The sequence below is a fragment of the Pelobates fuscus genome, chromosome 3 (assembly GCF_036172605.1).
Source record: "Pelobates fuscus isolate aPelFus1 chromosome 3, aPelFus1.pri, whole genome shotgun sequence".
Lineage (NCBI taxonomy): Eukaryota > Metazoa > Chordata > Amphibia > Anura > Pelobatidae > Pelobates > Pelobates fuscus.
In genome coordinates, this window is record NC_086319.1 from 325141910 (window position 1) to 325167875 (window position 25966).

At 42.8% G+C, this 25966-nt stretch overlaps 1 protein-coding gene across 3 annotated transcripts in view; it reads right to left on the bottom strand.

The window, feature by feature from the left end:
• Nucleotides 1-25966, bottom strand: part of EFL1 (elongation factor like GTPase 1) — a 289883-nt gene that overhangs the window by 237215 nt on the left and 26702 nt on the right. For all 3 annotated transcript variants that reach the window (XM_063448974.1, XM_063448973.1, XM_063448972.1), the window contains exons 9-12: nucleotides 16578-16654; nucleotides 16349-16485; nucleotides 10226-10348; nucleotides 6048-6147 (exon numbers count right to left, since the gene is read on the bottom strand). In XM_063448974.1, coding sequence (XP_063305044.1) covers nucleotides 6048-6147; nucleotides 10226-10348; nucleotides 16349-16485; nucleotides 16578-16654 — 437 coding nt within the window. The remainder of the gene's footprint in view (nucleotides 1-6047; nucleotides 6148-10225; nucleotides 10349-16348; nucleotides 16486-16577; nucleotides 16655-25966) is intronic.

The window sequence follows — 25966 nt, forward strand, 5'->3', positions numbered from 1 at the left end:
ACTGGACATCTGATGTCAGCATGCACACTCCTGTGTGCCGCCAAAGTTTTCCCTTCAGCTCATCCTCCTAGACACCCATAATGCAGAGTAGGATCGGGCTGAGGGAGAAAGGAGGTAATTCTTAGCTTTATTTTATTTATTTTTTTAATGGGGAGTGAGGGGAGAGATAGCACAGCAAGGGTAATCTAACAGGGCTTTATGAAAAAAAATTGTTTTTCTTTTTGATTGGAGAAACACGTTAATAAAAAGAGACTTTATATGTGGACCACACCTCATATTAAAAAGGAGGAATGCTATGTACAAAATAGCCCCGTACCCCTAAGTGTCCACAACACTGTGGAACCCTCTGCTGCATGATGGGGGCATGCCCTTGGGGGGACCGGAGGGGATTTGCCACACGGGGGGGCGCTGGAAGGCCCTGGTAGCGGCCAACCAGCTCAACATATATAAGCATCCCTGCCACAAGTTTGAACAAAAGTAACAGCAGGGGGAGGCTTCAACAAAAACTATCCAGGAAGCCATTGGCCCCGCGCTGGACGGTCCCCTCGCAGCGGGCGCTACAACGCCACCTCCAGAGAAGGGACTCACCTTTTTATGTTGTCAGGACCTAGTAATACAGAGTCCTCTACAGAGAACACTGACTTTATTTGCTCCCCTTTTTGTTTGTTTCCATATTTTGTCACCTGTACTGCATAACTAGCGAACGTCTGCACTAGAATGACACGCCATAGGATGAATACTTCGACTAGACTACACCAGAATGCGCATTACAGGATGGACTTTTTTTACCTCATACAAATCGCAATTGCTTATTTATGTATCCCTATACATGGGCTGCGAGATTAGCTACAACACACACCAGTATGTTGCATTATAGAATAAATACGTCTAAAATTGCACTGGTCAGCCATACATCCTCATCACGCACACATGATTAGATGCTCTCAACCTTATGTAAATCTTTTGTATAACCACGCAAACACTTTGATTACAGCGCTATAGCAGACCTTCACATGAGCACCCATTGTGTTTTTTTGTTTGTTTTTATCATTTCTTTTCCTTATCATTCATCCACTTCTTTTAGTATATCAACTCACAAAGACGTATATTGGCAGACTACAAACCACTAATCGACACCAATGTAGCGGTACACATTTGACAACAACGCCCGCATCTTGCATTACTAAACTTGTTTAACGTAACTGATATATCCAACTCTGCAAAACTTATGTACACTTAATTCTTGTCATTGCTTGGTTACTTTGAATTACTCATGTACTGATACCAGCGCCTCTGCGTAGGCAATTACCCGCTTAAACGCAAATACAAATGCAATGGAATTTATGTTATGAAAACAATAAACATATGCAAAACAAAACAGCCCAGTGCAATGCATTTTTTATAAAACATTTTACGGTCAGTCAGTATACTACTGTGCAAACAAATAACTCCCGATACACCAAAATACACTCTGCGCTTAACCCCTTAAGGACACATGACATGTGTGACATGTCATGATTTGCTTTTATTTCAGAAGTTTGGTCCTTAAGGGGTTAAACGGACAGAACAAAGCCCTTTAACGAAAGCAGTGAATGGTGCTGATTTTATTGGATGTTAAACTGCCAAGCATACTCTGTATTACATCGCATTTAAACCCTAACATATGTAAGCTCTGTGATCTGTGGATGTTCTAATCTCATCCCCCAGCACAAAAACTCTTAACCTGTGCCCTGTGGAATCATAGGGGTTAATCTTTTTTTTCCAGTGCCAGGACATAAGCATGGAATGGGTTAAGCTAAACGTGTCTGGATTGAAGTCAATATATCTCTTCCTTACAGGCTGTCAGGAGAACTGGATTCTAACAGACTACACAAACCAAGACTCAGCAGTAGATAATTATCCTGTTGATAATCCATGAGGTCATGCTGTGTGTAGAGTCTGCATGAAAATGGTCAAAAAAATAACAACCTGTAAAAAGTATATAAGTAAAAAGGCACCGCCATCTAGTGTTGACAATTTGGCAACACATTTTTTTTTAATAATAATCTTTGGCTGTAAAATGATTGCTCACCAACTAAACATAATTAATACTAATAATTACAGTATTTACAAGAAAAGCAACAATTAACATCAGCATTAGTTATACAATTATAATAACAACGTCAATAGGCTTGAAAAGGTACAACCCAGATTTTATTTTACTTTGTTTAATGCACTAAAATTGCAACAATAGTACATCCCAGGAGATTGCTATTATTTTACACAAATGAGGAACTTGTGGACGACTCTCAGTCAATTCCTGGTGAAGACGAAGTTAGTAAGCACAGGATGCTTTTTCCCCAAATTATTACAGGTATGAAAATGTTTTACCCAGTACTGGAGTGTACCTTTTGGGTTTAGGTGAAAGTATATGATTAAGAAGACTCTTACACAAATATATTTCAAACTTCTCTTTACACTGAGAGGTAATGTTAAAAAAAAATATATTTACAGAAAATTAAAGAGAGATACATGGAATCGCCTTTCTCTGGAAAAGGTAAATGCTACAGTAAAGAGAGAGATTGGTCATAACAATGATTTAAAGATCCCGATAAGTTGAATAATCAAAACAGAAGTTATTGACAAAACAATACAATTTCAGACAAACTGCATCATGTAATAAGATTGCATTACAAAAAGCAGTGTTTACATAAAGATTATATAGGATTAGGTTGAAAAAATCCCTCTGAAGCATGCCCTTTCATAAAAGACTATTATTGAGCACAGTGTAAAAAAGACTTCATGCAATACAAAGGAAAAACAAATAAACACGATTTAAGTGCATGCAATAATCTACATAATCTGTAGAAAACCAGGCAGACTTGTTGTAGATCAGAGTTTGTGTTGTTCCATATAGATTAAAGACTTTGAAAAAGGGGGGCGGAGCCTGGCCACTGAACTACACGGACGTGTGCTGCATGAGCTCCTGTGGCCAGCACACTAAACTCGACGAATACTCAAGCCAATTGCTTACCGGGCTGCAAGGCTACATTAAACCTCGTTCCTGACATGTCGGCGGTTCCAGGGACACCTCTTGCAGGACTCTCCTCCACTGACAAATACACCTCGAGGCTTTGCGGCCTACCAGTAAATCGGACCGAGGGGAGACGGCCGCTCTCCTACGGCCTCAACTGGCGGTAACAAGCGACTACTGCTATCCCCCCCGCCCCTATGGACCGGTGGGGGTTATCCCGGTCCTCTCAGGCAAGCAGGACGCAACCGGGGCCTGCCACATGCAACCAGCATCCACAAGACACATGGGCACCCAAAATGGCAGACAAGGGCAGCTCACTCACCTCAACGTACTCCACGGAGGGGATGCTCCAACGCCTGGACGAACTGTTCGCCAGATTCTGGGCCAAGCTAGCAAAGCGGGCGACAGGTACCAGCGCGCAGCGAGTGCCGCAAAGAGGAGCCCAGCGGGGTGCCGACCAAAGAATGGAAGGCCCACAAGGTGGCGCAAAACGCACCCGGCAAGCCAACAAACTCAAGCCCCACTCGCACAGACCAGGGGCCTTAGGAGTATCCAACCCGCAGCTCACACAGCACAGACGGAGAATAGCCCGCCGCAGGCGGCGACCAAGCACCAGGACCCTCCATCGCCCACACGGCGGACCGGACCCAGACTCCCCAAGCACCATGGCTCAGGGCTCAACGAAAATGGTCCCCAGGCAGGCCCCAGACCAAACAGGCGAGGGACGCAGCCCCCAAAGCTCAGCAACCCGGGAGACGCTATCAGCCCTCAGTGAGCATATACGACTGGACTTGCCTAAACAGGTACCATCACTATCACTGACGGGGATCGGCTGATCCGGCGACTGGACTTGAAATTAGACCTCTGGGTTACCTGCTATGGACACTACGTGCTAGACCAAATACATAGAGGACTCATTGTCTACAAGCTTACAATTGCTTACACCACCTTGCCCACCTTAGCCTTAATGTCTCTATGCCAGTCAGGCTATTGTAGCATGCCATTAATGTTTTTGCCTGTATAATGTACCGAATTGTGTGTCCTTTTGTGAAACGGTTCTGCCTGTTTTGCCTCTTTTTAGTTAGCAAGCTCACGTTGGGCACATTAAGACAACGCCAACTTAAAATCTGCCTTAACTTTATGAATAGCACCCAGCGGCTACTAAGCTACAGAAATAGATATAATTTACCATGTTCATAGATTCACTTATTTTAAACACTGTTATCGCTAGTCTTATCGACATGTTTAACATGTGCTTACTGCCATCTCATTATCTGACATACCGTGTTTCTGCTTGTTTATTAATCTTGAAAAAAAAAATGTGCATTTTTTTCTTAATTGCCACAGAAATATGTCTTTTGAAATGCCTGTAACTATTATCGTGACATATTAAACCTGTCTGTCAAGCTTTTGCACAACAAAAATAAAGAATATATTAAAAAAAAAAAAAAAAAGACTTTGAAAAATAAACAAATAATCATAAGGACAAAAGCCATCTATGTTGACATCAATACTCAAGACGTCATACGTAGTGTATCCTGGTGCCATGCTTATGGTATCAGAACAAATAAAAAGGTTGCTTCCCATTAATAAATAAATAAATAAAAATTAAAGGTATATTTACCGTATCAAAAAACATTATTAACAGTTAGAAAAAAAAATGGACACATACAGAGATTGTAATTTTTTGCAGATACTTCCCAGATTAAAGTGCTGCGGAATTTGTTGGCGCTATGTAAAAATAATAATAATTAAATACTTATACACATACAATAGCAGAGCTCTATCTGGCACACAATACTGCACGGGCCACGTTGAGCAGTGTTAGAAAAGTTAATAACTGGATAAGTTGTTTCCTGGCATGTAACAGTTAACTTGAAGTTTGGCAGCAAATGCATGGAGTTTCTGATGTGAGGATTTGTATTATTTGTTTTGTAATGCATTCTGTATATCATGCATAAAAAGAATGTGTGAAATCCATTTTAGAATGTCCCTTAAACTTATGCAGGCTGATCACCATACTAAATGACGAAGCTTTGAAACATGTTCCAGAGATCATCGCAAATGATTCCATGGAGGAGATGAGATAACTAGTGAGGAAATCGTCACCCTGCAGACAGGGATTAAGGCACTTCTCTCCTACCTACAAATATAGGGCTAATAGGTGTAAAAAAAAAAAAAATGGGAAAAAGCATTCAAGTTTTTTTTTTTGGGTTTGTTTGTTTTTTTAGACAGCCACAGCTTTTGTGCCTGGAATAGATCATTTTATATTTAGCTTTTCCTGCTCCATTAAGACTCCAAACACTCATTACCAAATAAATGAAGGGCACATTGCATCAAGTAAAGGCTACCTGACAGGTGAGAAAAGCAGTTTGGTCAAAATAACAATTTGCAGTGACACATGAAAAGCAAGAGTACGGGCACATGTCAAGCATTAAGCTGGCAGTAATTAAAGGGTCCAGGGGTTCGTCGATTTTCTAAAAAAGTAAGGAAGCAATGGCATCACGTCTTTCTAACCTTGGCTTCAAAATAAAGTACAATGAACTGAATCAACTGGGGACAGTAAAACAACAACTACTCTAAACACAGGATTATGGCATCTGATTATAAAGCAATATCAATAGTTTCAACTAATCTGCAGCAAACAAAGGGACTTAAAGGCACAGTCATCATTTTCATATTTGTGTGACTCACTTCTGAAGTAAACTGCATTAAAGTGTTACACACGCCTAGATTTAAGCCTCATGGACTGGACTTTTCTTTCACAATGGCATGTCTAAATATTGTACCATCTGTGCCCCCTTCTAGTATTTAATTCACGAATAGTGCAGCGCTGTGGAATATGTTGGCACACCATTAATAAAATTAATCATTTTCACAGATATTTGTTTTGTTTATGCATTTATACTCGGGACACTATAATATGAATCCCCATGCTTTCAATACTACAAGAATTTATATTAAAAAAAAATACTTTTTTTTTTTTTTTTTTTTAAATACACCAAGCATTATGCACAAAATGACATTTTCTTACCGCTGCTTGTTTTGGGGCAGGAATTTTGGATCAACCGCAAACATTTTGGAAACAAAAATAATGACTGGTGAAGTCTCCTCACTCCGACATTGCAGAAAAGCTAGCAAAAAAAATAAATAAAAATCAGGTCAAGTTTGAAGACTGATCGATTGCTGCTGTCTGTACTTACTGTACAGGCAGCAAATATTATTTCTCAAGGGGCCTCAGGACTACGCTGGAGTTGTTTACAGTAAGATTAAATCTGAAGGTGCCTTCAGTCAGGGAAACAGACAACTGACTCACTGTTAAAAATATGGGTTTGTTCTTGAAAAAGGTTCATCAAAATCAACATTAATAATAAAAAATAAATAAAAAATAGGGCGCATCTGCAAAACTTAATGTTTTTCTAACCATTGTTTCCTTAGAAAAATAAACCTTAGAAGCAAGCAATAACCTGTTAACGTTTCCCAGTCAAAGCAAACACACTTAACTTATATTAATGGGAAACTGATGTTGAATTGTACAAATTGGTTTTGTAATAAAATCATATTTTCTTTTTTGATCACTTTAATTTAGTATCTATGATTATCAGCCAGGACTGCTTACCCTGGGCCTTGCGTACATTCAGGCACAGTGTCCATGATTTATGGCAGCTCAGACCATGCCTGATGCATGGTGTTCGGTCTTATAAGGCAGAGCTATCCTGGTTATCACAGATACTTTAATTTTGCTATTCTAGCCATGATAACCTTTGGCTGTACCATTAAGCATTAGAAGGAACAAAATTGAAGCATGTCCAGGATAAACACTATTATAACTTACCAACATTATGATATATAAAATGATTGCATGTGGTAGAATGTGTAGGAGTAGCATACTACCACTCACCCTGTTCTTTAAAGGGACACTGTTGAAACTGTAACTGCTTCATCACCTCAGTGGTTAAAATCCCTGGCTCTCCACTAGGTGTTAAATTAGTTTTAATATTTTAATGCTATATGAGATTATGCGTGGCCTAATGAGGAAGTATTAGCCCAAGCACAATGGACAGCTGTGGCGTAGAGTACCTGCGGACCGCATTCAGCCTATCACAGGACCCATTCAGTATGAATCGGTATGGTTAAAAGGAAGTAAGTAATCTGTGTTTGACAATGAATGGAAGAACAGTGCCAGGGGATGTCAGACACTATAACCAATTCAATGAGTTGAAATTATTATAATGCCTACAGGCAGGGCCGGATTAACATAGGGGCTACTCTTAGGTTTGCCACCTGACTGGTATTTTAAGGCACAGCTGGTATTGGAGGTTGCCTGGCCATGACGGTATTGCAGTAATACCGGCAATACAAATGCAAATTTTTTTCTCCGTATAAACGGAGATTATTTTGCAATACCAGCACCGGCCAGTAGGGGTCACACTGTGTATGGAGAGAGACAGGGATAGGAAGTTACAGCATCTCCCTGCCTCTCTCTACTCACTGATCCGCGGGGGAGCAGCTACACAGCACAGATAGTCCAGACAGCAGCTCCCAGCCTGCAGAGACAGACTACAGCTCAGGTATGTGAAGGGTGGGGGGAAAGGCAGCAGGTAGACATGGGGACACAGACACTAGGGGACACTGGTAGACGTGGGGACACAGATACATGGGGACACAGACACATGGGGATGCTGTGAGACATAGGGAGACACATTGGGACACATAGAAACATAGAAACATAGAATGTGACGGCAGATAAGAACCATTCGGCCCATCTAGTCTGCCCAGTTTTCTAAATACTTTCATTAGTCCCTGGCCTTATCTTATAGTTAGGATAGCCTTATGCCTATCCCACGCATGCTTAAACTCCTTTACTGTGTTAGACGGAGACACTAGGGACACAGTGTCTCCATGTTTCCCAGTGTCCCCATATCTCCCAGCCAGTGTCCCTAGTGTCTCAGTGTCCCCATGGCTCCAGGTGTCCCCTGGCCTCCAAGTATCTGTGTCACCATGTCTTTGTATCCCCATGTCTCTCAGTGTCCCCATGTCTCCCAGTGTCCCCATGACTCCCAGCCAGTGTCTCAGTGTCCCCATGTCTCCCAGTGTCCCTATGTCTCCCAGCCAGTGTCCCTAGTGTCTGTGTCCCCATGTCTCCCAGTGTCTGTGTCCCCATGTCTCCCAGTGTCTGTGTCCCCATGTCTCCCAGTGTCCCCAAATGTCTGTGTCCCCATGTCTCCCAGTGTCCCCATGTCTATGTCCACAAGTGCCCTATGTCTCCCAGTGTCCCCAAGTGTCTGTGTCCCAATGCCTCCCAGCCAGTGTCCCTAGTGTCTGTGTCCCTATGTCTCTCAGTGTCCCTAGTGTCTTAGTTTCCCCAAATGTCTCTGTCACCATGGCTCCCAGTGTCCCTTAGTCTCCCAGTATCTGTGTCCCCATGTCTCTGTGTCCCCATGTCTCCCAGTGTACCCATGTCTCCCAGCCACTGTCCCCATGTATCCCAGTGTCCCCAAATGTCTGTGTCCCCATGCCTCCCAGCCAGTGTCCCTAGTGTCTATGTCCCCATGTCTCTCAGTGTCCCTAGTGTCTTAGTTTCCCTAAATGTCTGTGTCCCCATGGCTCCCAGTGTCCCCTAGTCTCCCAGTATCTGTGTCCCCATGACTTCCAGCAAGTGTCTCAGTGTCCCCATGTCTCCCAGTGTCCCCAAATTTCTCAGTGTCCCCATGCCTCCCAGTGTCCCCATGTCTATGTCCACGAGTGCCCCATGTCTCCCAGTGTCCCATGTGTCTGTGTCCCCATGCCTCCCAGCCAGTGTCCCTTGTGTCTGTGTCCCCATGTCTCCTAGTGTCTGTGTCCCTAGTTTCTGTCTCCTCATTTCTCCCAGTGTCCCCAAATGTCTGTGTCCTCATGTCTCCCAGTGTCCCCATGTCTGTATTCACAAGTACCCCCATGTCTCCTAGTGTCCCCGGGTCTCTCAGTGTCCCCATGTCTCTCAGTGTCCCCTAGTATCCTAGTGACACAGGACACACTGAGACATGGGGACACTGGGAGAAATGGGGACACAGACACTGGGAGACTAGGGGACATTGACACTATGATACATAGGGACACTGATGCCAGGCTGGCCTTCCAATTCTTTGGACAGACATGCTCCCTTTTTGGGCATGTTCGCCCCTTTTGGTTAGTTCTGGTCACGTGATTCGCGTCAGTGGCGCACCCTTTTACCCCGCCCATGGATACTGCTGTTATGGTGTATGGATTTACTTGAAAGATGAAAGCATTAATTAGATAAAGAGATTAGCATAGAGTATGTGTTTTTTTATAGCTGCATCCTTTGAGTTTACCTCCAACACCAACTCCAACATGACTCTTGAGAGGTATGACTGTTTTAGTGTTTTTGGTCGATAAGGTTCTGTAATTAGGCCCCATCATAATTGTCAGCACCAGGCCCACTGGGCTCTTAATCTGGCCCTGCCTACAGGGTCTCTTTAAGACTGGCAGCCCTGATAAATCCTGCATGCAGTGAATAATCCGTATGCCATGGGTAAGGGGAACAATAATACAGCCACTGTATGCACCACGCTAGAGTTTTTTTTACTACTCTTTAGAACTCAATAGGTATAAATTGTGAACATAAGGAAAAGAATAGAAGATCTAGTTCATTAAATTTAATCGCTAATCATCTAGAATTCATAAGAGTTCAATGATTGGTTTGCACGAATTTGGCATATCGCATTCCCCCCTCCCAAATAACCTATGTTGAGTGGTTAGCAACCCATGCACACTGTCCTATTATGTACGCACTTTTTTTTGTAACAGGAAAGATGCCTTATCCCCTTTCCCCCAGTGATGAGTGTATCAATGTGCCAGTATGATGGAACATTTAGAATATATCAGACCCAGGCTATTCAGTAGCGGTGAGGAATAAGACAGGGTTCCCTGATGACTCAGAGACCCCATTAATTGTTTGGGTCTCCAAGAGTGCCAATGTCTACAATTCAGACTGGGCTGTGCAAAAAAAAAAAAAAAACTTCCCAACTCCAAAAGCCAAAAAATCATCTGGCCAAGTAAGCCAGGCTGTTTTATGTGCTGTTAAAATCTTGCAATTTAATCACCCTACAGCAATCTTGGACTCCCCATCTGTAAAGCCCACTGAGCATTAGCCTACTTTTATTGACTTAGCAAAAAGTCGAATTACAATAAAATGAAGAAAGGAGTACTCACCCTCTTTCAGCTGTTGGGATTGTGGTGGCAGCGAGTCAAACCGTCTGGAACCAACACACATGAGTTTCTCTACTCTTTCAGCAGGAACTTCCAAAGGACTGGGGAGCTTTCTACACACCATGCCTAAGGAGATGGTTAAGGATGACATAAACACACAGAGGTGCAGCAGAACATCAATCACTGTAATGGTCAACGCTTTGTATGGCATATGGGCCTGCACTCCCTGGCATCATTCCCAAGGGTTTATTTACTAAATAACTGGTGGTAAAATAAAAACCAAATTGCAAAATTCTAGCCAACACAGACAAGCTGTGGCTATAGCGGTTAGCAAATTTTTCCAAATTAGCTATTTTTGCCTGCATTTTACAATTCCGTTTCCAATTCACTACAATTGACATTTTAAGACAATAAAAAACCCCAAACATTAACAGCAACTCTTCACAGAATCTCCAGGACAATGCCAATTCAATCAATGCATAAAAGACCCCCGCAAAAGAGATTTTTGCCTACCACAAGATATATATGATGTGCTATAGAAATAAATATAAAAAAAATTGCAAAAATTTGTCAAATGGTCTGGCGGTTGCCAATTTTATATTCATACAGAGGACTGGAATGGTGTTAGGATTTAGTGGCAGGAATTTTATATTGTAACAACACCAGCTGTTAGAGCAGACTTCGACTATACATTTTCTAGAGAAGTGTGGAAAATCTACAGAGCCAACGAGACAAACTGTGTATAACCTTTACTAGGACACACTCCAGCCAAGATTATCCAGTTCAAATAGCCTACTTGCATGTATCTGGCATGGAATGGTTTGCTCTATTGAAAATTATATAGGCATACATAAAAACAGGATTACAGTGTATTCTATGGGCCCCAAGACATTAATTTAAAATATTCTTGTGTGCTGTTCCACAATAATAAAATCTTGGCACTCAATGCTGCAGTTATACCCTCAGGTGGGTTTTAAATGATTTTCATCACTGAATAAAACGTGAAACTATTAAAGGACATGTTATTTGGAGATCAGATATTTTCAGTCTGAAAGTGAATATGTATAGATATCTCTATCGAGAGAGTGATCACTTGTTTTTTTTTATAAATCAGACTAAAAATCTCTGGTATCCAAATGTTATTAAAAAAAAAATATATATATATATATATATATATATAAAAATTTGGGGAGACTAGAGATTCAGTCTGATTATTTAAAAAAAGTGATCTATAGTGATATATAATTTGAAGCTATTAATATCATAAAGGTTCAACTAATTGAGCCATCAAGACAGCATGTTAAATTATAGAGCAGATTCCATCCATACCATAATTTTCCATGTTAGAAAAAAATATTACAATCTATTTAGGTTTTTAAAGAAAAATCACCAACACCCTAAACTCTTATCTTTAATTAGCGGTGGAACTGGCTTCTAGAAGTAATGAACATCTACCTCTTTTTATCCAGTACTTTCTTGTTAGTGCTTGTTATTGCCAAATACAATGTTTCTCACATAAAATCATAGAGGTGGTATATAGGGTTTTAGAGATTTGTAAAATAAAAATCATGTTTTAGGACTGTGTTAGTACAAGTGCCATTTTTAAGCATTGCATGTGTGCATTAAAATGGTAACTTGTTATATAAACTGTATTCTGGACTAAAATTCTTACACTCAGACAGACATGCAGTGGCATCAATGCCATGTGTTCTGGGTGTCCTCTGCATCTAATGCAGTCTTCTTCACTGTTCAGCTCACACAGTGCTCTCAGTGGATGAGTTATGTACGTACACTGAAAAGGAAGGCTTGCTCTGGAATGAGGGGGCCTGGATAAGGAGGCAGTCTTTTGGTGGTCCATTCTGCATAATCTTTTCCCAAAAACTAAGATTTGAACATGCAAAAAAAAAAAAAAAAAACACTTTATGAGTTTAAAGCCTCAAATCAAAACGCATAGACTTCTTACTGATGCAGAGAGTATCCTTAGTTATTGGAAAAAAAAACAAGGGGACGGGGCCTAACCAGCATGGCCAACAGACATGTTTTTGTGTGAGCTCCTCACACTCTCAGCAAACTACAAGAAAGACTCGGGTGCAAGCCCCAAAACCCGCTCTAGAGACCTCTTGGCTGTTAATTAATGATAGGGAGCTCTCTCAAGCAACTTTGAAGCCACGTCCACAGCCAAACTCAGCCTCTGCGGCCTACACACCAGGCGTATTCCACGGACGGAGAAAGCGGACGATCTTCCAACCAAGGGCCGCCAGTGTACCACAGCTGACCTGTCCCCCCCACCCCACCTCGTCTGGAATGGCGGGGGATATCCTGGGGAAAAAGCACCCGCATACTCATAGCACCACCAGGGAGACCTGTGTAGCCACACCGAAATCTCGAGCCAGAATCAAAATAACCGGCGAATCAGGGAAGCTGCCTGGGACGAACTGGGAAGCCCAATTCCTTGCTGACTTAGACAGGGTCTGCGCGGCGTTCTGGCAGCGGATTGAATCCCAAGCAGTGCAAGCATAGTCGCCCGCAATCCCTGACAAGCAGCCCGGCGGACATCATACCAAAGCATGCTTCAGAGCCGGAGAGTAACCTAGCGCGAGGCGCTGTCAGGGTACCTGAAGTCTCTACCTCCGAGAGAGGTAGAGACTTAGACGTCCATCCGTCCGGTCGGGCTGTTTCCTCTGTTCCTCGCGGTCCATCCGGTCACGTAAACGCCGGCCGCGAGGGACTCACTTCCTTTTCTAGCATGACGTCCGGAAACCGACGTCATGACGCCAACCCGGAACGACCTGTCACTCAATCCTTCAGAGACTAATCAGGACTCGTCGGAGGCGTGTCTACCCTTCCGAGCCAGGGTATTTAAACTTGCTTCTCCCATTTGCTCATTGCCCTGTCGTGGTTCTAGTCTGCCTAGTCACACAGTGCTCTTGTATTTCTGTTATCCCTTTGGTTCTGACCCGGCTTGTTTGACTTACTCTGTTTATCTCTGTTACCCTTGACCCGGCTTGTTCCTCGCTTACCTGTCTTCTCGTTCCCTCAACCTCGGCTTGTCTTTGACTATTCTCTATATTCTCCGTACGTTAGTCCGGCCATTCTAAGGTCCGGTATACGTATCCTGTACCTGTTTGTACTCTGCGTGTTGGATCCCTGTCCCGATCCTGACAGGCGCCTACCATCCAGGATCTCCTGCCACACAAGTTGTTGTTGCCAAGACTGCTCATTCTTCTTCTGAGATGTGTGCTCACCTGAAGGCAACTCTTCACCGCCACCCATACACCCAGGGAGATAGCCGGGATCCGGCAGAACATTGGGCCCACGACCCTGATGATGGGGGTCAATGGACATGTGGCAATGGCTCCCACAAAGGCCTCAGGCTGAAGACAAGCAGCACTCAAGCGACGCGAACCCAGGAGCTGCCAGGGGGTGGGAATTGCAGCACGGTGGGTCAAGCGATCGACTGGTCAGAGCAGGCTACCAAGTATTGAACCAAAGGGGTTTCCCCCCAAAGCCCGATGGACTGGCTCCCATATACTATAGCACCATTTAGCCCTGTGATGTAGGCTAAGTACACATGTGGACATACTGCAATGCTCTTTACCCTGGTTTATTGCACGTAATTGAAAGTGTTATACTGTCAGTCCTAGGGGGTTTTAGAGCATCGTTAAAAGACGATACATGTAGACATCTTAGTTTTAAATGATGGCTCATTGTCTCGAACACAGATTAAACTAGCTACTACTGTTATTTCTGAAAACCTAGATTGTGGACTGTAGACTAACTAAGCTTTTCAGTACATGCCTACATTCCCACTGGTAGTCCCAGCAGGGCAACATGATGTCCGTTACACCACGACGTACTTAAACCATGTAGAAATGATCTGTTGACATGTTCACTATGTTGAATTAGCTTACTTACTTTAGAATATACTCTGTGATCAAGACAGAGCTTTGCTTGATTTTTGTCTTGACACGACAGATTAGCACAGTTAAACTCATGCTTTACTTAAAAAAAAAAAAAAAATAGGTAGTTGTGTCTAGGAGTGAATTTATGTTAAGCTGTGATATTCGTAACTGATGTACAGCCCATTCAACTCCCTCTCTTTTATCTGTACCACCTACATCAAATGCCCTAATAAAAGAAAGATTGACATAAGAAAAAACTAATATAAAAAATAACAATTAAAAGGCAAAGTGACTCACAGACGCCATCTAAGCTTGCTCTTCCAAAATCTAAGACAATCTGACAAAAATCGACCCCACCAAGCCCCATCTACCCTCCAAAAACACCCAGCACATACCAGCAACGCACACTGCACTGTTTAATGCCTTTCTTTCAGGCACCTAAGCAGCCCAGACACAAATACAAAGATGTGGCCTACCGCGCCACTCCAATCCTGGGTCTAGAGGCCTTTCTCGGCGGGATCTACCCTGAATTCCCTCCTCTCAACGCGGCTGCAAGCAAGGCAGACATGGGCCGCCGCTCACAAAAACCCTCAACCGGCCCCTGCACACAAGGCAGGAATATCGGAGAGATGCTCCTCCGGCCTACACACCCTGAACAGGCCCAGGCCGCTCACCTCCACGCCAGCAGCCCGATCCGACCCGCACGGAGAAGAGCCGACCGCCTTGGCGGACCAAACACCATCACTGGTACCCCAAGACCCCAACTCAGCCCCCACCACCAAAGGGGACTTAAAAGCACTATGAGCAAACATACAAAACTTACTAGCGGCCGATGTCGCGAGGGTTAAGGCAGACATAACACAAGTAACTGAACGTGTCAGAAACGCAGAGGCAGACATCATAACCGTTCAGGATGAGGTTTCCAGCCTCAAAGACACAGTCCAATGAATACAAACGGAGCAACATATACTAGCTGCTCAACTCATGTCCCTTGAGGATAAACAACGGCAGACCAATATTAAAATCAGGGGAGTACCCATCGCAGTCCCAACCGAGGAACTAGCACACTACATGAGGAGACTCCTCGCCACGATCCTGCCTCAAGCTACCGCCAAGGAAATAGTCCTAGATGGGATTTACTGGGTCACAAGCACGGTACGAATCCCATCCCTGCACACCCAGAGATGTAATCCTGCGCTGCACATCAGTACAGGACAAGATACAGATAATGACAGCCCTGAAGGGTAAAACGCCACTGGCCTTCGAGGGTTCCCAGTTGACATTCTTTCAGGACCTCACCAGAGCCACGCTACTAAGGCGTCAAATATTTGGACCAGTCACAGCCTCACTACGTGCAGCAGGCATAACCTATAGATGGGGACGTACCGGCTCACTGCTAGTACACCACAATGGAACTACTCATAACCTTACAACCCTGTCAGGAGCACCAGCCTTCCTATCTGCAATGGGACTGCAACCTTCGCAACTTAACCCCACACCTGCAAGTCAAACAGAGAATTGGGAACCAGACAACGATCCAACGCCGACTGTAGAGTCAACAATCTACAAACACCTAACTATGCCCAAAGGCTGAGCCTAAAAATAACACACATACCACAGGCACAATTTCAGTTGCAGACCAAGACCTTATTGATACTCGGCTGTGATCTCCTTAAGTGCCTATACCCGTGCATAACTTCTCGCATGCAGCCCTTCCTCCTCATGTGATGTGTGTGCTCATATTTTTACTTTTTGTTTCCTTGTTAATACCTCCCAACTTAAGCCACATTTAGTACCCACGAGCATTCACAGACACCCAAACCTGGAGTATCCCAGGGAACCAACACACAACCCACCACACCTGCCAGAAATAGCACAATCCCGGGCGTGTTACCTCACTTGTCTAATATTTAAAAAAAAAAAAATTGTGCTTAGTTTAACCTGTGTATTAAACCCATAAAAATGTACAATGTTCTCACATGCTATGACACCGTATCTAGATGTATACTCAAGAATGCTTGTCACAGTTGTCGTAGCATGACAAGCTTGTATGTTATTAAGCTATGCACTATGAAAAAGAATTTAAAAAAAAAAGGCAAAGTGACTCACGCTCACCAAACACGTAAGCAGAGAAACCCAGAAAATCTTAGATTAAGTTTCTCATTTTGATTCCCTTTTTATACGGAACCCCCGTCCCCCTCCAAAAACAGCCAAGTGTGGATACAAAGAACAGCGTCTGATATGGGAAGCCACTTGCTGCAAATTGCATTCACATGTACTTTTGGATCTGAATGGCGGGATTCTCGTGGCCCAATTTGTAATCCCAAGGATGAGACTATTTTGTCTATTTTTTCCTTTTCTCTGAAAAATAAAAAAAAAGATGAAAAAGCTGCCCAAAAGGTATGCACATGGTAGGGTAATAGTAACTTATAAGAGAAAAGATTTCGACTGACCTATTCATGACTGCATCATAGAGACTCCATATGTTATCCAAGATAAGCTGCACAAATAAAGGTTTCTTTCCTTTGTTCTGCAAAATAAAATGTATTAATTAGACTTAAATATCAATGATCCAGTGTTACAACTTGTGACCTAAACAAGGAATGAAAAGTTGAGATGGTGAATAATCATCTGTGAAAATTAGCAACTGCATACTATGCAAATTATTTTTTTGTTGTTGTGCAGCTGGTTACAGGATATGGACATACCCCACAACAGCGTGATTCAAGGTTTACAGAAGTTAGGCAGTGGCATGAAATTTCGCACATTTTTATATATTTATTTTTTTGTGTTAACATGAATAGTCGATTGGGTGTCGTTTATATAATCATGTTGCTATCAGTTAGATTGAGGTTGTGTGGACATTTTAAGATGCAAGAATGTTAACCCTGTTATACATAGCGATTGGTGTCTGATATTGCATGACAGTTGGTTGTGTTCAGGGTGATGCATAATGTAAGGAGATATGCCAGTACAGGTCGATTGGTTTGCACTTTATAGGGCGGCCAGCCCAATAGCTATGTATAGTAACCAAGATGTTGTATGTCCCAGGGGCAGCAAGATGTAGTATGTCCCAAGGGCGAGCTAAACCTCTAATTAAGGGAGGCAATGGTACATACGTGGTTAGGAAGGTAGCCCCACCATATATTGCTTGGTATTCTTTAAACTAGGCTAGGTAAAAAAACATTATGCGGGGAGCTTGACCGGCAACCTGGAGAGACGCCATTCCTGTTAGCTCCTCCACAAACCTCGCTAAATCCAGGGAATATCAGGCGACAAGCGACCCATCCAGCTACAAAAAGTGGGCACCAAGACCCCTTAACTCACCCGGTGTCGGTAGATGCCGTTCTTCGCGGCCAACCATCAGACCGGGCGGAGAAAAAAGGCCGGGGCCTATCCCACGCGGTCGTACGCAGGCTTGGAGGCAATCCTGAGCGGTGCAGCGGCAAGGCAAGTGTGGGACGGGGCAGCCCCCAACCTGACAGACTCACCGACACACATGCCAGCCATGGGACGTCGATCCCAACGACCACTGCACACCACAGACAGCAGGGATATCGGGGCCATGTTTCAACGGCCTACGCAGGCCACTACCGCCCCTGCTGAATCCCCGCGCCTCGGCACTCACTCCCATCACCCAGACCCAGAGGCCACCACAGACACCCGAGCAGAGTCCCCTAAACAGCCGGATGACGCGGCTGACACGGCCCCTATCACCAGGCAGGACCTAAAAACCCTGCTGATGGACTTTCACAAGATCCTGGCGGCGGTGTTTGCTCCCATTAAAAAAGATATCAAAGCCATTACTGATCGGGTGCAGGCAACAGAAAAACACATCACAAGCATGCAAGACCACCTGTCTGAGCTACAAGAATCAGTGCAGCAAATCTATACACGCCAAAGGGACATGACTGCACAGCTCACTGCTCTAGAGGACCGGCAAAGGCGCACTAACATAAAGATAAAGGGCATCCCTGTTGAAATCTCATCGAAAGAACTACCACACTTCTCCAGATGCCTCCTGGCCACAATCTTGCCTCCAGCTACAGCAAAAAAACTAGCCACAGCAGAGATCTACCGTCTACCCTCATCCGCCAGGACACCCACAAATATCGCCCGAGACGTGATACTAAAGTGCCCAACAGTGCAAGACAAAATACAGCTCATAGTAGCTCTCAAAGGGAAAACACCTCTGGCTTTCGAAGGAACCACATTAACCTTTTTCCAGGACCTCACGAGAGCCACCCTCATCTGGAGAAAAACCTTCTCCCCGCTCACCAGCAGCTTGAGATCGGCGAGCATTGAATACAGGTGGGGGACCAACGGTTCACTGACAGTGAAACGGAACGGAACTCAATGGAAGGCCTCAATGGAAGGCGCAACCGTGTTCCTAGAAACACTGGGACTGGACATCCCGATCGCTGCTATCCCACCTCGGAGACCGACCACGGATAGATGGGACCCGGAACGCATCACCCCCTTTGTCCCACGGGCTGGGAGCTCCCGGAACACAGAACAACGACCGCCTCTGGAGACCGGTCTGACGCAGGGCACTTAACCCTTCCAGCGGAGGCATATTCAGGACTTAAAAATCCTACAACTACAATTTTACCGTATTTTTTCTCTTTATCTTTAATCTGTAAGAGGTTGTTATATGTTTATGTCGGCCTGTCTAATTAACATTCACCGATGTATAACTAGGCTTAAATGTAGCCTCTAGGGCCCCCACTCTACAGGATAGCACCTGCGCACATCTAGCAACCACTACCACTAGATGCGCTGCATAGCCCACCTCAAATCGACAGGACACGGCCCTACTCCCACGCTCACACACACACCTTGTAGCGGAACAGCAAAAGCACCCCTCCTACCCCACGCAACTCTTCCACCAGGGGACTGTAGCTCAAAGAGCCAGCCTCTCCCTGGGTCCAGTGCCCCTTTTGCTCTGAGGACCCTTGCTGTCGGTCTGTAATCTCATGAAGAGACATGGTTTTTGAGGGTGAAGAATGTTAGTTTGCAGGAGCTGCTCGTGTTTGCGACCGTCCAGCTCGGCGGTCCGGCCCCACCCCCCACAAAATTATTTTTAATGGATTTTTTAATATTATTTTTTAATAAAATATTTTTATATTTTTCTTCTTCATAGTAATTACTGCAGAAAGTTCCACTTTAGAAGACTGCCAGACTAATAGTGGTGGAAAAAAGTTTAGCCACTTCTGTGAGAAAAAGTCTAAGAAATATTCTTATGCCCATTGTGTAATAGTGCATATTCAAAAATAACAGTTAAGGTGTAAAAAGAGCAACAGAAAAAAAAAATGACAGATGTAATAAATCACACCATATATATGCCAAAAAGGTAAATATATATCTTCCCCATATTCTCCATCCTGTGTAAATATATACCGCGTCACAATTAGTTATTTAGGCATACTCCTTTGGTGCTGGTTTTAGTTAATTAAAAAGATAAATAGATGCAAATGATCCATCCCAGGAAACTGCTACAAATTAGTTCAGTTTCTTACAAAGATTCTTGAATAAGGAACCAATTCTGCTCTTCTACAGAAATATCTTCTATATCTGGCTTCTGGAGTAATTATTTTCGCTGTTTTTGGTCTTCCTTTAGCTTATGTGAAATTACTTTATAATAAAGAACAGAGGGAGAGGAAAGATTCTTATATCCTTTATATTCAATGATTCAGTGTAGACTTTTTCAACGGACAGAAAATGGTGTAATCCTTCATCCCACGGCAGGGCTGTATTTCCCCCAAGGCAAACCATGCATTTGCCTTGGGCGGCACTTTCTGGGGGGGGGAGCAAAAAACCGCCCACCAATCGCCCTGACAAATGCCTTGCTAGCCTCTTGTCATGGGGGGCCCAGGAGCTGGCCGGGTGGCCAGCTCAGGGTCCCCCAGGCTGGCAGCGGCGGCACTTTGCAGGCGGGCGTCGAGGGAGCATGCACCGCAGTTATACCGGAGCCGGAATATGACATTCCGGCTCCGGCATCACTACGCAGCACGCAAGGGAGCTGAACAGGAGGATTAGTGCTCCCTCGCCAACTGCACTCACCGACCAGCATCCCAGGGAAAGTGTTAATCTACCCCAGCATTCCCAAAGGTAAGGAACTGGGGAGATTGAATTTACAAAAAAAAAAAAAAGTGTGTTAATGTGTGTGTGCGTCTGTTAGGGAGTGTGTTACTATGTGTGTCTGTTAGTTTGTGAGTGTATGCGTGTCTGTTAGCTAGTGTATGTGTGTATCTGTTAGCTAGTGTATGTGTGTCTGTCAGTGAATGTGTGTCTGACACTGAGTGTATATGTGTCTGTCAGTGATTGTGGGTCGTGGTGGGTGTCTGAGTTTTGTCATGACTAGGGCAGCACAAAACCAGGATACACCATTGTCCCATGGCCTAGTGTCAAAATACTTTTCTTTACATTTCATCTTTATTTTCAAATTTATCATACATTGTTAAAAAAAAAAAAAAAAAAAAAAAAAAACTTTTCAAGCTTTCCACTCCTCTCTATGCTGATATTCTGGAGAATTTATTCTCATACCAACAAATCAGTTTCTTATCTACCATTCTTAGGTAGATATCAAACAGACTGGTAGAGCTTTTTCCCCTCTGTCAAAGATCATCTAAGGAGGATCCAAAGACAAATGAATGAGCTAGGACCTTGTTCGCATGGCAATTCATAAAGACTGGTTTTAACCAGATGATTTTAACCATCACAGACAGTTCCGTTGATGGCCTTGCAGGCAATCTGAGAAGCATTAAACAGGTATTCAGAAGATAGTTTAATAATATGTAGAAGCCTTTTCTGATTCCTTATCCAAGGCTTTCTCCACTTTGCAACAGATGATGTGGATACTAAACCTTGACTCGGGATGCATGGAAGAATATGCAGAGTTTTCTCAGCCTTTTTGTCCACTGGATCTTTTAGAGTTAATGTCTCACCAAGTTTTCCTTTTGCTGGGCATCAAGCACATCTATTTTGTGCATTACTTCCAATGGTTTGTCATGGTCTTTAATGGGCAAAAGGATCTTAAAAGCTTAGTAATAAATGGCTTTTTCCTTTGCTTGCCATTCTCTGTCTGCACACATTCTTTACATTTTAGGAACCAGGGGAAAAAAGTTAAATTTTTTATTAATTTATATTAGACTTATGTGAGTAATCTCTTTTTCCATCACCAAAGACTCGTTCACCAATTTATGAATGTTCTCCTCAGGAATTACAGAAATGTTCTCTGAGAATGCAGATAATGAGAATGATGAACTTTTATCACGATCCTTCCCCTCCAATGGAATCATCTGATGCAGAATGAGAAGAGGACCTCACCTTTTTTCTCTTTTTGTGAATTGCCATCAGTTGAGAAGATTCAGGAGCATAAATAGCTGTTGTAAATTAGTTTGAAACTAATTCACAAAGAATGTCATTGTTCAACTCTTGGCCAAGTCAGCAGGCTTTTTAATTCAAATATTAAACCCCTGAAATTGCATAGTGCATTTTTACAATCGTCTGGCAACGGAATATTACAAAATATACATACATACATACACTCTGTTCCAAATTATTATGCAAATTATATTTCTCATTTACCTAAATAATTGATGTAAATAACAGTCAGCATAATTCTCAGGTTATCAACTATTAAGAGTACAATTCAAATTTTATTGAACAAACCTCCTAACAGTATTATTTTTTTAAACAAAAAACTTGCAATGCACTGTTCCAAATCATTATGCACAGTAAGTTTCAAAACACTTTATAGGTTGTAAAGAACTTAAAATTGTCATTTGTTGTGTTTGCAGCATATTTACTGAAATCAAAAAATATTTCAATCAAACTTATAACAACATTTCAACTTTTTAAACATTTTAACAGGTCACGTTACATTTTAACATAGGACCCCTTCTTTGATAGCAGCTTCACAAGTCTTGCATCCATTGAACTTGTGAGTTTTTGGACAGTTTCAGCTTGAATTTGTTTGCAAGATGTCAGAATAGCCTCCCAGCGCTGCTGTTTGGATGTAAACTGCCTCCCACCCTCATAGATCTTTTGCTTGAGGATGCTCCAAAGGTTCTCAATAGGATTGAGGTCAGGGGAGGATGGAGGCCACACCATGACTTTCTCTCCTTTTATCCCCATAGAAGTCATTGATGCAGAGGTATTCTTTGCAGCATGAGATGATGCATTGTACTACATGAAGATGATTTTATTACGGAAAGCATAGTTCTTCCTTCTGTACCAGGGAAGAAAGTGGTCAGTCAGAAACTCCACATACTTTGCAGAGGTCATCTTTCGGGGACCCTAAAGGGGCCGACCAACTCTCTTCCCATGATTCCGTCCCAAAGCATGACTCCACCACCGCCTTGCTGACATCGCAGCCTTGTTGGAACAGGGTGGCCGTCCACCAACCATCCATCTGGACCATCCAGGGTTGCACGGCACTCATCAGTGAACAGGACTGTTTGAAAATTAGTCTTCATGTATTTTTCTGCCCAATGCAGCAGTTTCTGCTTGTGAGCATTGGTTAGTGGTGGCCGAATAGAAGGTTTATGCACAGTTGCAAGACTCTGGAGGACTCTACACCTTGATGTCCGTGGGACTTCAGAGGCACCAGCAGCTTCAAATATCTGTTTGCTGCTATGTAATGGTATTTTAGTGTCACGTCTAAACATTTGTTATGAAGGAACACAACTGCAGATTTCGTATAGTTTGAATATTTATTATAAAAAGTAAAAGGTATTGACTTTAATTCCAATTTACAGGTACTGTAGTTTTAAGTAATAAACGATAACTGAAGTCCACAATTATAAGCACTGTAGCTTTAAGTAGTAAATGATAACTGAAGTCCACAATTACAGGTACTGTAGCTTTAAGTAGTAAATGATAACTGAAGTCCACAATTACAGGCACTGTAGCTTTAAGTAGTAAATGATAGTAAATTGCAGACACTGAATCAATAAAGAGTCTCTTAGTAGAATCAACGGTTTAGGTGATAAGCAGTCACAATAGCTGTTCCATAGACTTTAACCGAAGCAAGACAGATGCAGCTAACTGAGATAAAGTATGAGTTGAAGTTAGCTGTAACGGTTTTGTATTATCGAAGGATTTTTGAGACAGGAAATAACAGCTTGAGATGCAATGCTTATCACAGAGGTTTTACTTAGCTTCCGGCACATAGAACACTGGTTCCCGAGATCTCCTCAGAGGCGTTTATCCTGGATGGAGAGTGTTAAGCTTTTAGTTGTGGATGAGGAGAGGTGAAGGGAACTTGCAGAGTCTTTCAGTCCGGTCTGGTAACAGAGGTTTTCACAACGAAGTTGTAGCCGGTTCGTGAGTACGGAACGTAGTTCAATAATCCAGCCTAGATCAGCTGGTGCAGTCAGATTAAATAGGCAGACCGTGTCATAAAGGGGTGTGGCTAGGCTCCGTGGAACCAGGAAGTAAGAGGATACCATAGTTAAGGCATGACATTTAGCAGCTGCTCTCTTGATCCGATGCATGGATCTTCCTCAATGCGCCTTTATATACACGAATTGTCTGTGCTCTGAATCAGCCACAAATCTCTTAATTGTGTGATGATCGCGCTTAAGTTTTCGTTAAATATCTAATGTTTCCATACCTCGTCCAAGGCATTGAACTATTTCACTCTTTTCGGCAGCAGAGAGATCCTTTGTTTTCCCCATATTGCATGAAAATGGTGCTCTGCTTAATAATGTGGAACATCCTCCTTTAGTAGTTTTTCCTTAAATTTGGCTCACCAGGCAATCTAATTATCACAGGTGTCTGAGATTGTTTTCAGTGCTCAAAATAGCCCTGAGACACAATGCCATCCATGAGTTAAACTGAAAAAAAAAAATATTTAATCTTTATGACACTTAAATAGAATTTGCATAATAATTTGGAACACTGTGTATATATACATACATACATATAGAAACATAAGAGTAAACGCACACACTTTGGTTATATTTACCATAGAATGGAAGATTCTAATCTTTTACATGTTACTCTTAAAATTTAGGATGATTTCACAAAGAGACATTAAAGTTCCTTCTTCTTCCAGTAAAGTCAATTTAACAAATTCCATTAAAATTGATTAATCTGCCTGATCTGTGTTACAGAAACTACAAAATCAATCATTGTTATCATGAATTTATTATATAAAAAGATAACGATTGCAAAGAGATATCAGCTGTAGAGGTCATTGGACATTGGCTCTGACTGCATCAATTTTTACAAAAAATGCAAGACCTGGACCGCTGGCAAAATAAATGAGAAATCTCTACAGAAAGTGTTAGCTCTGCTATATCTACAGAATCTAGTGTCAGGGGCCATTTAAATAACTCATCCATCACCATAAATGTGGCTCGGGGCTCTTATTACCTCAACACACACACTAGTAAAACAGTTAGTGGAAGAAAAGAAACACTAGAGCCTGGTAGAAAAACATCAAACACAGGAAAATCCATTATTTTTGGCAAATGTGGGACCATCATTTTATTTTTACAACTATACGTCAAAAGTAATTTAAGAAATATCAAACACCAGACCTTATATTTCAGACTAGGCCCCTAATAACAGCATTGATAATCAACACCCAGTACTCACAAGCAACCGAGCCTGGCAGAAAAGCCTAAGCAGAGGTATCATCTCTTGAAGGCTGCCCACCCTCCCCACCCCATGGTTATTACCATACTTATAGATAGTGCATATCAGCTGACTTTCAAAAACACACCAATCAAGTCACTAAACCTCTCCTCACCTGAAATCCCTCTGTTAACAAACTGCATCCTTAACCATGGTTTTAACACTCAGAGATATAGATAGATATAATCTTCATACATATATAACAAAACACATTTTTTCTAAATAATGTTCTCCCTTCTATTTTTGACTTTCACACTAACTTCACCCATTACTAAAATATCCCTATCCTTCTGCTCACCTGTCCCTGGCAACACCATCTTCATTACTTCCACTTTACTCCCCTCCATATACATCCCATGCACCTTTCCAGCCTCTCTCCTCCAACTCCTCCCAAATCCTACATACCCTCCTACAAAATTTTAAAATCCTACTCCCACCTTCACCTCTTAGCAGCTGGCGATGTCTCTCCAAACCCCGGTCCCATATCAGCAAACCCACCACTAACTTAAGGGACAACACTAATCTCATACCCATCTCATGTTACTCTTCCTCTAAAAACTCCTGCAATACTGCCCTCTGGAATGCACGCTCTGTTTGCAATATTACAAATTCCACTGTTGTCCACGACCTTTTCATCTCTCATTCCCTAGATTTACTAGCCTTAACAGAAACATGGCTCTCCCCCTCTAACACTGCTATCCCTCCATAGTTATCCTTTGGTGGTCTTCAACTTACAACCCATAACCCAAGACAATGTAAAGGTGGCGGTGTAAGGTTTCTCCTCTCACCTCACTGCGCCTTCAAATCTCTATCCACTCCCCCTCTTCCCTATCATTTGAAATGCATTCTAATCGCCTCTTCAAATCCTTCTCTGCTAACATTGCCGTTATTCATCGCCCCCCTGGTTCCCCACTCCTCTTCATGGACCCCTTTGCTGCCTGGCTACCCTACTTCCTCTCTTCTAATATTCCATCCCTAATTCTTGGGAACGTCAATATTCCCATAAACCCACCTTTGACCTCAGCAGCCTCTAAACTACTTTCAATTACTTCCTTCCTCGGGCTAATTCTTGCACCCAGGCAGACTTTCTACATTATAGAGTCATATTGTGTTCATACAGCGCAACCCTTGCCAAATAGTCATACTTTTCCTCTCTCATTTGTTCATGCTCCCGCAATCCCATGCATCTCTGATA